At 43.3% G+C, this 12,738-nt stretch overlaps 1 protein-coding gene across 3 annotated transcripts in view; it reads left to right on the top strand.

Moving 5' to 3' along the window:
• Slc22a15 (solute carrier family 22 member 15) overlaps positions 1–12,738 on the top strand; it is a 61,491-nt gene that overhangs the window by 20,470 nt on the left and 28,283 nt on the right. For all 3 annotated transcript variants that reach the window (XR_006073400.2, XM_042279611.2, XM_042279612.2), the window contains exons 3-5: positions 3,953–4,085; positions 4,809–4,973; positions 11,884–12,013. Coding sequence is in view for 2 of the 3 variants with exons in the window: in XM_042279611.2 (XP_042135545.1) it covers positions 3,953–4,085; positions 4,809–4,973; positions 11,884–12,013 (428 nt within the window). In the remaining variant the exon portion in view is untranslated. The remainder of the gene's footprint in view (positions 1–3,952; positions 4,086–4,808; positions 4,974–11,883; positions 12,014–12,738) is intronic.

The following is a 12,738-nucleotide window of genomic DNA, read 5'->3' as shown; positions in this document are numbered from 1 at the left end:
AAATCATTGATTCAACTTGACATCTCCATAAAGCTGAAGGTTTGATGAGTTCAAGACGTGTTGAAGATGCATCTTAAAACTTCCTTTAAAATTCATCTCCAAGCTTTTCTCCATGTTTGGTTGGTGTAGTCTATTCCAGTTGGCATCAGTAATTCCCGTTCCAAGATGGCTCAGCCTCTCTGAGCACCAGGTCTCCAGGTCTGACTTGAGTCTGTTGTCTTCTAGAAGCCCCCATCCTGCCCAGGCCGCCTGGCTTATTAGTCAGCTTGCCGTCTCCATCCCACACTTTGTATTGCAGCCAGGGCAGGTTTGCCCTCCATGTATCCATACTTCAGTCCCTCATTGGGCATCTCATTTATTCTCAGCCTTGAAACAAGTAATACTGAAGTCTGAACAAAAACCTCTCCCAAATATGTCACTGGTACCCAGCCAAGAGTCAGTCTGTCTTCGTTTTCATCCATCTCCTACCTTCCCTCCTCTTTTAAGAGCTGGAAGGCTCTGCTGAGCACCTGTGCTGGGCTCGCACCTGTGCTGGCCATATTTATATTCCTCTCATCTTTTATGGTAGAGGCACCTGCTCTTGGTTCGGCCCTGCATTGTGCCTGGTTTCCTCTCAGGCCCGTTTTCTGTAGATGAGTGAACGATGAGATCTGTTTTTACTACTAAGCCCTTCCATTCCATTTTGAAATAGAATATAATAAATACTTATAGATTCTATGTAGTGATTAGAGAGAAGATAGATAGATAGATAGATAGATAGATAGATAGATGGATGGATGGATGGATGGATGGATGGATGGATGGATGGATGGATGGATGGATGGATGGATGGATGTTGGTTGTTCAGTCAGGTCAACATGAGAGGCTAAAAATATTTGTCATTATAGTCTTCCTTTCCTGTTAATGTATGTGGGGAGAAAGTGGGATTTTGTATTTTGGATTTGCAAGCAATTTTTCAGTTTGAAATGAATTAGTATAAAAAAAAAACATTCATTCTAACTGCTTTAGAATTAGGCCTGCAATTAACAAAAACAACAGGGGAGTCACTAGTTTAGTAGTCTCTAGCCAGTAAAGACATGAATGACTTACACATTTTGATTTTTAAAATCTAAAGATTCATGAAAACATTTCTTGAGAATGTCAGCGTGGTCATTATATTTGGTTCATTATCATTTCATTTCTTATGTCCTGGTGATTTCCTGGTTTGGATTTTACCTTGGCACTAAATAACGACCACAGGATAAGAAAATGAGCTAGCAACTGACCCAGTCTTCCAGCCACTGTCTTTAAGATACAGGGATCATGTCTTACTGCATCTTGGTCAAGTTTGGACAAAGTAAAACCCTTTTAATCACATGGTAGCTAAGTAATAAGAATTTAAAAGATGATTTAGAGAAGTTGCAAACATAAAGAAAATGTAAAACAGAGTCAGGATAGGGTTGTGGAAAGCTTTCTGTCAGCTGATGATCCTAACTACTCCTCACCCATGCCTCAGCACGCTCAATTCACGGAGCTCTGCTAGGGAGAGAGCCTGGATTCTAACTATCCGTTCTCTATTTAGCTTTGTAAAAATCTGCTTTTTAATTTTTCTGTTTGTTCTTGAATGTATTCCAGGAGAGATGGGAGAGTGCATTAGCTTAACCAGCATCGACTTGAAGAAAAATGAGTAGAAATGACTTTGACACTTGGAACTGGCAGCCTGAGAATCAGGATTTGGAATTTGCTGGTTAACCATCCCTTGGGCCATTTCTTCCTAAAATTGTTGTCCAAGTTGACAGCTATTCAGTTGTTAAGGGATGGCACTGTAATCTTTTTAGTAGATATGAGAAATTTGGTGAATACAGTCAATAGACTAGTCATTTCCTCCTGATTAACAGACCCAGCTCACTGTCCACATGAGTATCTTGACCATGTAAATAGACTGGAATTCCTAAAGCACAGAGGAATTAAGGCTAAAGTTGCAAGCCAGCTTGTAAGAGCATGTAAACATGAGCATTAAGAACATGATGAATATAACAAGTGTTTGAATTAAGAGGTTAATTGTACGTAAGAACAATTCCATTTGGCCCTGTTTCGTCTATCCTAGGAGCAGGGCTGTCCCTGTGATAGATGCTGAGCTGGTTCCCTAGGACAACATGGCATCTAATGTCTCATTTTTCCATTTCAGAATATGCACCGTAGTCATTCCTCCTGAGTTGAACATTCTTCTACAGAACTACCACTGTATCCAAAACGAATTAACTTTTCACAAAACAAAATTCTTCTTCAAATGCCAGAGCTCTCCTCATTTCTTTTATATGAAATTCTACCACATTATAACCCTGTCTGTCATGATCCTTAGAACTGACTTGTCAAGACCTTCGTCACCCTTATAGGAGATACAGAGCAAGGAGAGAAAGTAGATGTGCTTCTGGGGCCCCAAAAAGAGTTGTCTTTTGTCTGGGGCCCCAAAAAGAGGGGTAACATAAAACAACAGAGACAGGCAGCCCAGAAAAGTGCCACCTTGAGAGTTCTCAGTGAGAAGGGCTCTTGGGTGGCTCTGCAAGGGGGCTGGGAAGAGGAAAGGTGTATCTTTGTGTCCTCTGAGGTTATGACATGCTTCCTGTTCTTCACTGCTAACCGTCACTGGATAGGATGTCAGAAACTGATGCTGAGCAGAATGAGAGCGCCTTCTCTTTACTTCATAATTGTACTGAAGTAGACCATAGCACTCTAGGAAGATTTTTATTGTTCCAAATATACATGGCACAAAGGTCACCATTTTCATGTTTAAGTGTCTAATTCTGTGGCCTTAATATAGTCACATTATTCTGCAGCCATCACCACCATCCAGCCAGAATGTTTTCATCATTCTACATGGAAAGTCTGTTCTCATTAAACAGTGACTCCTTTGTTCCTCCTCCCCTAATCCCTGTAACCACTATTCTTTCTGTCTGTGACGCTAACTCTTGCAGGTACCTCATATGAGTGAGTCACACAGTGTTTGTTCTTCTTGCCTGGCTTGTTTCTATAATGTCTATAATGTCAGAAGTTCATGTGGGCTGTAGTATGAATCAGGCTGCACTAGTTTTAAAGGTTGAGTAATATTCCATTGTACATGAGTATGGTGTTCTACTTCTCTATTGATCTGTTAATTGACACAGGTTACTTCGACTTTGATTGTTGGGAATATGGTGTGTTAACCTGGGCGTTAATGGAGAACCTGAATTTAGAATTTGCTGCTCATGGATATACACCCAGAAGAGAAATTGCAAGATTATATGATGTTCTCTTTAATTTTTTTATTATGTTATGTGCCTGAGTGTTTTGCCTGTGTGTATATCTGTGCAAAGCTCTCAGAAGCCAGAAGACAGCATTGGATCCCCTGGAACTGGAGTTACAGACAGTTTTCAGCCACCATGTGGGTGCTGGGAATCAAACCCCGTCCTCTGGAAGAGTAATAAAGTGCTCTTAACCTCTGAGCCATCTCTCCAGCCCCTCTCCCATTTTAATTGTTTGAGGAATGTGTTCAAGGGATTTTAAACATACTAATCTGCTAAACTAAAGATTTATTCATTGATGACTTCGTATGTGCCATGTGATGTGTAGGCATCAGAAAAATGGAAATAAAACAAGACTTCTCCTCTCCAAAGACAGCCCAGGAGGACTCAGGATAAGGCCATAGTCAGCAGCCACGTATGTAATGAGCCCTTGCATGCTGGGTTCAGCTCTGTCTGGAGTACATGAAGAGTACTCTGGTAGTATACCTAGCAGCAGTGCTTCCCAGTGTTTCGGAAGCTAACTGTCTCCTTGGATGGTGTCTGTGATGAATATTCTTCCAGATTCTGGCTAGTGGTGGCTGAGGCAGAGACGTTCCTGTGTCTGAGTCTGTGTTGTACTCGAGGCTTATTTAGTTCAGTGTATGTATTGCTCTCTGTCCCTAACCTGTCCCCTCGTTTCTTTTCCCTCCTAGTGGTTTTTAATTGCCAACCGATCTTACAAGGTCAGCGTGGCCAGCTCCTTTTTCTTCAGTGGTGTCTTTGTTGGCGTCATCTCCTTTGGTCAGCTTTCAGATCGCTTCGGAAGGAAAAAGGTCTATCTCACAGGTAACCTTCGCCACGGTCGGACACCGAGGAAGAGAGAGGCTTTGTCTCCCTGAGACACTTAGGGAAGTAACCAGGGGGTTAGTTCCCTAAAGTTCTCTGAGTCCGCAGGTGGACAGTTTGTTTGTTACCCTGGCGACAGGCCACACTGCAGCTAGTCATGACTCTGATCACGTGCTTTTCCCGAATGAGCTCACCTGGCTAAGGCCAGCTATTTCTGTTAAAAAAACATTTTATATATATATATATATATATATATATATATATATATATATATATATATATATATATATATATATTGACAGTGCTTTCTACAACCCCCAAATTGTAATCACTGCCCTGCTTCTAAAGAGAGCCGTGGGAGATTGCCAGAGCCTTCCCAGCCTATTTCTGGTGTCTCTCTGTGTTGATTTGTTTCAAATGAGCTCTATAGGACTTGGCGTAGCTGTCGTGACAGGCCGAGTATGAGTGAGGATTTTCAATTTCTAGCATTATTATGAATAACTGAAAATGGTGTGTGATTGACAGAAATTGTAAAACAAAGAAAGCAAGCCTTGGTTTTTCTTCATAATTTTCGGGGCAAATTGTTAGGGAAAAAATGAAAAACATAGCTCAGGACATTTAAGTTTACACAGGTTTATTTCACAAACTGATGAATATAATTTATTATTTTCTTCAAATGCTGTTTTGCTTCTGGGTCATTGAATATTGTTCCTCTCTTCCCAGGTTTTGCTCTTGACATCTTATTTGCTATCGCAAATGGATTTTCCCCCTCATATGAATTCTTCGCAGTGACTCGCTTCCTGGTGGGCATGATGAATGGAGGAATGTCCCTGGTGGCCTTTGTCTTGCTAAATGAATGCGTGGGCACCGCCTACTGGGCACTTGCAGGTACTGCTTCACTTTGTGCAGCTCTGGGATGTGAGTGGCTCTGGAAAGCCTTGCTGGGAACCAGCTTAACCCAAGTCTGAAAACACACTTGGACTTGAGGCATTTCCTGTCTACAGGTTGAGTATTCCTTACCCTAATGCTGGGGACCGGAAGTGTTCCAGATTCCAAGTTTTTATGCATAACGAAATACCTTGGAGATGTGGCCCGTTTCTAAATACAAAATGCATTTACATTTCATAGCTTCTTTATGCGCATAGCCTGAAGGTAATGTTATGCAGCATTTTTAGCATCTCTATTTTGGGTTTAAACCATCACATCCAAGGTAAAGTATGGATTTTTTTCACTTGAGGAATTGTGTTGGCTCTCAAAATGTTTCGGATTTTGAAACGTTTGTGATTTGGGCTTTTCATATGAGGGATGCTCAACCCGCTCAGACTTGCTTTCTCCATTGTGGTCTTCAAGATGTCAGAGATCACGTGGTTCACATTTCCTGGAAGAAGTCTTTCCTGGGCCTGCCTCGCAGACAGTGAGGTGGCCACCCACCTCATGACCTGTCTGCAGATGACTGTGACGAGTGTCTCGTTTGCTCAGAACAGTATTCATCACTTTCCCCCTTACCCTGGGAGGTAGTGCAAGGGCAGGAGACACAAGGCCTTTGACTGCATCCTCTTGACGCTTGTTTCATGGATTTCCTCATTTTCGCTGTTCTCTCCAGCCACTAGAGGGCATTGTTGTAACATTTCTTACTGATGCTCAATTTCTAAATTGAGGCCATATTCTGTATTATCTGCAATAATTCCAGGATATTCTCAACACCACACATACAGTAAAATATATATATATATATATTTAAAATTTTTATATGTATATATTTTACATGTGTATATATGTTCATGCGTACACATGTGCTCATATGCACATGGTGAGAGAACAACTTGTAGAAGTCAGTTCTCTCCTTCCACCATGTGGGACCTGGTGACTGACCTCAAGTCATCAGTCTTGACAGCAAGCACCTTACCCACTCAGCCATCTTACCGGCCCTGTAATTATTTCTAAAGGTTGTCTTGGCTAGGGGTTCTTTTGCTGTGATAAAGCACCATGACCAAAATCAACTTGGGAGGAAAGGGTTTCTTTCACCTTATTCCTTGTAGTCCATCATGAAGGGAAGTCAGGGCAGGGCCTCGAGGCAGGAACCTGGAGGCAGGAACTGATGCAGAGACCGTGGAAGAATGCTGCTTATTGGCTTGCTCCTCATGGCTTGCTCAAGCTGCTTGCTTACGGCAATCAAGACCACCAGCCTGGACTCCTCACACCAATCATCAATCAAGAAAATGCACTACAGGCTAGCCCACAGGCCAGTCTTGTGGGGACAGTTTCTTAGCTGGGGTTCCCTCTTTCAAAATGACTCGAACTTGTGTCAGGTTGACATAAGACTAGGCAGCATAAAGGTCAGGGGCTGGGGAGACGGCTCAGTGAGTGCAATGTTCACTGATTCCAGATTCCCAGCACTCATAGTGGAAGTCAGACAGGACAGCCTGTCTGTCACCTCTGCTGGGGAAGTGAGAACAAGTAGATCCCGGGGCCTGCTGACCAGCTTGACTAACTGAAATGCCAGGGTCCTGGTTCAGTGAGAGGCTCTGTTTCAAACTATAATGAGGAGAGCAACATAGGAAGACACATAGCAGCCTCTGGTCTCCGCATGTACAGGCATGTGCACCTGCACACACATCCCTACACCACACATGCACACACACACAGCACTTATAAACACAGGCACACACACATACGTTATATGACTTCAAATATTGTCTTAGGAGAGTACCTGTCTAAACCTCTACATTTTAGATTAGAGATTTGCACTCATAACTTTTTCAGATCTTAAAAAATTCTTCATTAACTCAACAATCATTGGTGTAAACAATATTTTTGTACTATTATGGGGGTAAAATTTGCCTTATGATTGATAAAAATGTGTCTAAATGACAATATTATGAGAGAATGCCATTGTTACTCTTTAAAACTAATTCACTAATTTTTTTTTTTTTTGGTTTTTTTTTGTTTTTTGTTTTTTGTTTTTTGTTTTTTGAGACAGGGTTTCTCTGTGTAGCTTTGTGCCTTTCCTGGAATTTGCTTTGTAGCCCAGGCTGGCCTCGAACTCACAGAGATCCACCTGCCTCTGTCTCCCGAGTGCTGGGATTAAAGGCGTGCACCACCACTGCCCAGCTCTAATTCACTAATTTAAAAAAATTGAACTGGGCGATGGTGGCGCACGCCTTTAATCCCAGCACTCAGGAGGCAGAGGCAGGAGGGTCTGTGTGAGTTCAAGGTCAGCCTGGTCTACAGAGTGACTTCCGGGAAAGCAGGGGCTACACAGAGAAACCCTGTCTCAAAAAAAAAAAATAAACAACAACAACAACAAAAAAAAAAAAACCAAAACTTTTTTTTGAGATTATAATTACATTTCTTCCTTCCCTCGCCTCCATCCAAGCCCTCTCATGTGCCCCTCCCTACATTGCTTCAAATACCCTGCCTTCCATTTTATTGTTATTGTATGCACATATGTGTACACACACACACACACACACACACACACACGTGTGTGTGTGTGTACCAAAGTTACCAAGCCACATAATAAATAAATATATTTATTTATTTGGATTTTTATTCAAAATGCAGAGGAAGGTCTTGGGACTTATGTTACATAGAGGAAGGACCTGATACAGAAAGATTGTTCTCATGGGTTTATGACAGCAGGGAAGAGAAATAAAAACTGAGGGGTCTTTCAGGAGGCTCTGTAGTCGGCTGTGAACCCAGTGGTGATTCAGACAAGTGGGAGCTGGAGCGGAGGAGGAGGAGAACTGAGTTTGATTTGGGTAGCCATGACCTGGAGAGGAGTCTGCAGCGGGGGGGGGGGGGGGGGGGGCGGGAGGCCTAAGGGAGACTTCAGGATTTGGATCTGAACACTGGGTCAGTCACTGGTGCCTTTTGCAAAATCAAGTCATAACTAATCTGCCAACATTTATCCAGGTCCTAACCGAGCAGGGACAGGAGACTTGAAATGTCTAAGAAATGAGTGGAAAACAAATGTAAATGAAAGAGTAGACCCTGAGGTACATAAACATTAAGTAAACCACACATGGGGTTCCAGGATTATAATGATCAAGGGACTTGAAATACTTACATTTTTAATGGTTTTAGCCAAATATCACAGGAGTCCCATCCTATCTGCAGCTCTTTGCTCTTTGTGCCTGCTGTTGTTTACAGACATGCATGTGTGGCTTCTTCTTCTTCTTCTTCTTTTTCTCCCCATGTGTGGCGTCTTGCTGGTTCCTAGTTGTGACTGTCTTTTAGCCTATCAGATTCAACACTACTTTCTTACCACCTACAATTGATGTCACCATCTGGACCCTCCCTTATATTGTCATCGCAGTATGTAAGATCACCAAGCTACAACATATCTTTAAATCATCTACTCTTGCCCACCATGTCTATGTGGCACCTTCTTTCTTTCATTAGCTGTGACAGAGGTCAGCTCTAAAGAATGCAGATATAGGGAAATCATTTGCTCAGTACTCATGACAGTACAGCTAGACCTCAGAGACTTCTGAACCCTGAAAGTCAGGTGTTTCTCATCTCTGCTCTCTATGCTCTCTGAAAACTTTCTCAGCCAGAGATAAGACCCAGCAGTCCCGAGGACAGTTTTTGAAATTACAAGTTCTGATTGGTCAAGCTAAGGTTACTCTTATAGCTAAGGGAACTGTGATTGGTTCCCTTGAGCTATACAGTCTGTTCTCCAGGATAGTGTGGTTGAGAGGTACTGTGGGATAATGCTCTTGTACATTGTAAAGGTTTGTCACTTGAATTGGTTTAATAAAACGATGATTGGCCAGTGGCCAGGTAGGAAGTGTAGGCGGGATGACTAGACTAGGAGAATTCTGGGAAGAGGAAGGGTGGAGTCAGGATCGCCAGCCAGATGCAGAGGGAGCAAAATAAGAACGTCAGACTGAGAAAAGGTACCAAGCCGCATAGCTAAACATAGATAAGAATTATGGGTTAATTTAAATGTAAGAGCTAGTGAGTAATAAGTCTGAGCTACTGGTCAGGCATTTATAAGTAATACCAAGCCTCTTAGTCAATTATTTAAGAAGCGGCTGCTGGGTATTTGGGAACAGGCAGGTGGAAGAGAAACTTCTACCTACAGAGAGAGAAGTTCTTGAAATTAGAAAGGAAAATAAGGCAGAAAATCTTCTAAAGTGGACACTCATAACCAGAGGCTTCCAGATGTCCTCCCTGTCCCACCCTGATTAATGGATGAGAGCATGTGAACCCAAACCCAGATTGTAATAGGATGCTGTGGTAACTACTTGCAATTGTCAACTTGGGTGTATTAGGAAATACTTTAGTGAGCACACTTGAGGACATGTCTGGTAGAGTTTCCAGAGACTGAGGAGGGAAGACCCACCCTGAAGAAGGTGGGCCCATCCCATGTGCTGAGGGTGCAGCCTGAATAAAGAGGAAAACAAAAGATACATGAGTGCCAGTGTACATCTCTCTGCTTCCTGCTCTGCACAGATGTCAACAAGCAGCCTCACACTCCCACTGCCATGCTTCTCTGCATGATGGACTCCAACTCTCTCAAAGCGTGAGCCAAAATAAACCCTTCCATGCTTCATCTGCTTTCTGTCAGACCTTTCCCCACAGTGAGGAGAAGAGCAGAGAGATGACGAAGATAACATTTGGATAACAAGCATTATTTGGGGGAAGTATTAATAACAAAAGCAACCTTTGAGATCAGTATTGTTTTTGTTTCAGTGGTGAGAAGATGGAAATTCAGGAAGTGACTTGTTCACAATCACACTATAGTACCGTGGTTCTCAGCCTTCCTAATGCTGTGACCCTTTAATACAGTTCCTCATGTTGTGGTGACCGACCAACCATAAAATTGTTTTCATTGCTACGTCATAACTGTAAGTTTGCTACTCTTATGAGTTGTGATGTAAATATCTGATAATGCAGGACGTGTGATGTGTGACCCCTGTGAAAAGGTCAGTTGACCACAAAGGGGTCATGACCCATAGGTTGAGAACCACTGCTGTAGTGTTTGGTAGAACTCAGATTTAAACTTGATCCCTCTGTAACAAGCCTATCTTATCCCCCGACTGTGTTCTTTTTGTGTGTGTCATCATAGGTGAATACTGCGTGGCAGGGAAGCCTTATCCTTGGGAGCCAGCCAGGTGCTATATGGTAGAAGATAAAGAATCCAAACAGTTATTGATTGTCTTAAATTTCCAGGGGACTCCATACTGTCTCTATTCTCTTACTTGGTGAATCTTGTTCTCAGAATGCTGCACGCGCGTGCTCACTCTCCCTCCCTCCCTCCCTCCCTCCCTCCCTCCCTCCCTCCCTCCCTCCCTCTCTCTCTCTCTCTCTCTCTCTCTCTCCCTTCCTCCCTCCTTTGGCTTTCTTTTCCTAGATAGGGCAAACAGTTATCATGTTTTGCCATAAAGTGATAATCTATGAGCAGTGATCAAAGAAAACATTTGTTTATAAGATTATCATAGAAAAATTAAAAATAAGACAAGCAAAGCCCATCTAAAAACTGTCTTTCCATAGAAACGAGTCAGGAGGTGGGGTGGCTCAGGATGCAGGTGGACTTTGTACAGGGCCGGGCTTTGCCCTATACATACAGCCTCTGCGTCGTAGACACCTTCCCCTAACCCTCAAGATCTTTTATTGCTTCAGTGTGTGGTTAATAATGGTACCTGTTTCATAACACAGCACACACAATACAATTATTCTCGACAGATATCTCAATAGCCTGCCCACAGTGATAATAGCAGTTACCGAAAGTGTGTCAGAGGTATAGAATTTGCAAGAACATCGGGCAGACTGGTGCATTTAATCCTCATCTCAACACTTACTGAAAAAAGCATAGGTTTCTTTACAGTTCTGGGGTTGATATTTTTCCATTAGTGTTTTGACAAAAATCCATGTTTCAAAAAGCTTATGTTCTCCTTGGGAGAGTCAGATGAGAAACAAGAAAATGTAAAGTGTCATACACCTGATGGTGATAACTAGAGAAAAGTGGTGGGAGGAATTGGGAGTGGCTTAAGATAACATTTTCATCAGTAGCCTCTGTGATGAAGGTTAAGACCCAGGGGCTGGCAAGATGGCTCAGTGGACTAACACACTTTCTGAAAAAAAATTAAGAATAAGACAAGCAGCGCCCATCTAAAAACTGTCTTTCCATAGAAACGAGTCAGGAGGTGGGGGTGGCTCAGGATGCAGGTGGACCTTAGACAGGGCCGGGCTTTGCCATGTACAGCCTCTGTGTCGTAGACACCTTCCCCTAACCCTCAAGCTATTCTGTAGTTGGCTCTGACTCAGAGTTGGAGCTGTGGAGTCCACATGGTGGAAGGAAGGAGGCAGCTACCACAAGTTGTCTTCTACTTCTTAAGTGTACCAATGGCACACACAAGCCCACACGTATAGAGACACACATACAATCAATAAAAATAGAATAAAACCTTTAAACCTTTTTAAAAAGATTAAGACCGGCATGGCAGGAGCTGCATGACTTGAAAGTCACATCACCTCCAGCTTCAGCCAGGGGTGCAGGCAGAAGTCAGCGCAGCAGCCAGTACAGACAGCATCTGACAGAAGCCTTGGACTTCATCTTGTCCCCAGGTGGTGCATGTTTCCAGCTGCCCTTCCTCCATTCCACAGGTTTCCGGCCCCTCTTGATGTTATAAACTTGAAGCTGGGTGCTTGCATAGTCTCTCCCCGTGTTCTGCCGCTCACACTTGGGGCAGAGCCGATGTCTCACGAGGAGGTCCCGCACACTGACCAGGGTTGGAAAGGGTCCTGTGAGTGGTCTTCGCCAGTGACAATTCTCTTTTCCCTGTATTAGGATCCATCGGCGGTCTCTTCTTTGCTGTCGGCATCGCGCAGTATGCCCTGTTAGGATACTTCATCCGCTCCTGGAGGACCCTAGCTGTCCTGGTCAACCTTCAGGGAACAGCGGTCTTCCTCTTATCTTTGTAAGTAGACTTTTCTCTTGGAAGTTTTGCTCCATAAACAGGAGTGTCTTAGAAGGATGTGAGTAAGCGAGCGAAAGAGCAGCATCCCTTCCTTCAGGAGCTTGCCTGCAGTGAATTCTGGGAAGACTTAAACTGCAAATGTTCAGTTCTTGTCAGCTTATGGAAGAGAGAGATGCTAGTTAATTCGTTCAGAATGTAGGTATCTCATGTTTAGAGTAATCGACTGCATTTGGTCTTCAGTGATTGGAAATTTCTTTCTTTCTTTCCTTTCTTTGTTTCTTTCTCCCCTCTCCTCCCCTCTCCTCCCCTCCCCTCCCCTCCCCTCCCCTCCCCTCTCCTCCCCTCTCCTCCCCTCTCCTCCCCTCCCTTCCCCTTCTTTCCTTTCTTTTTTTTTTTCTAACTGAATGCCTTAATCTTAAAGCTCTTCAAGCTGGATCTGGCCGTGGGCTAGGTGTGTGGTTGAGATTGATGCTGTGGAGCCACGTCTAAGTGTTGAACACGTAGCGACAGCTGTTCATCTTGCACAGGAGTCTCAATTCAGGGCCTCTGAGTACAAAGTCTACAAGAGAGATCTTGTCTCCAGGAGTGCTCAGAGCAGGACAAGAATAATTCCCAAGCCAGGGTGGGCTCCATAAACAACTATCCAAATGTCACATCATGGTGGCTAGCCACCAACTTCAGCCCGTTTTACCATGCTTTAATGTGGCCAGTCAAAGCTGTTTCTT

This window comes from Peromyscus maniculatus, chromosome 6 (genome assembly GCF_049852395.1).
Source record: "Peromyscus maniculatus bairdii isolate BWxNUB_F1_BW_parent chromosome 6, HU_Pman_BW_mat_3.1, whole genome shotgun sequence".
Taxonomy (NCBI): Eukaryota; Metazoa; Chordata; class Mammalia; order Rodentia; family Cricetidae; genus Peromyscus; species Peromyscus maniculatus.
The sequence above is the reverse complement of the archived record's forward strand: the minus strand, read 5'-3'. Positions and strand labels throughout refer to the sequence as shown.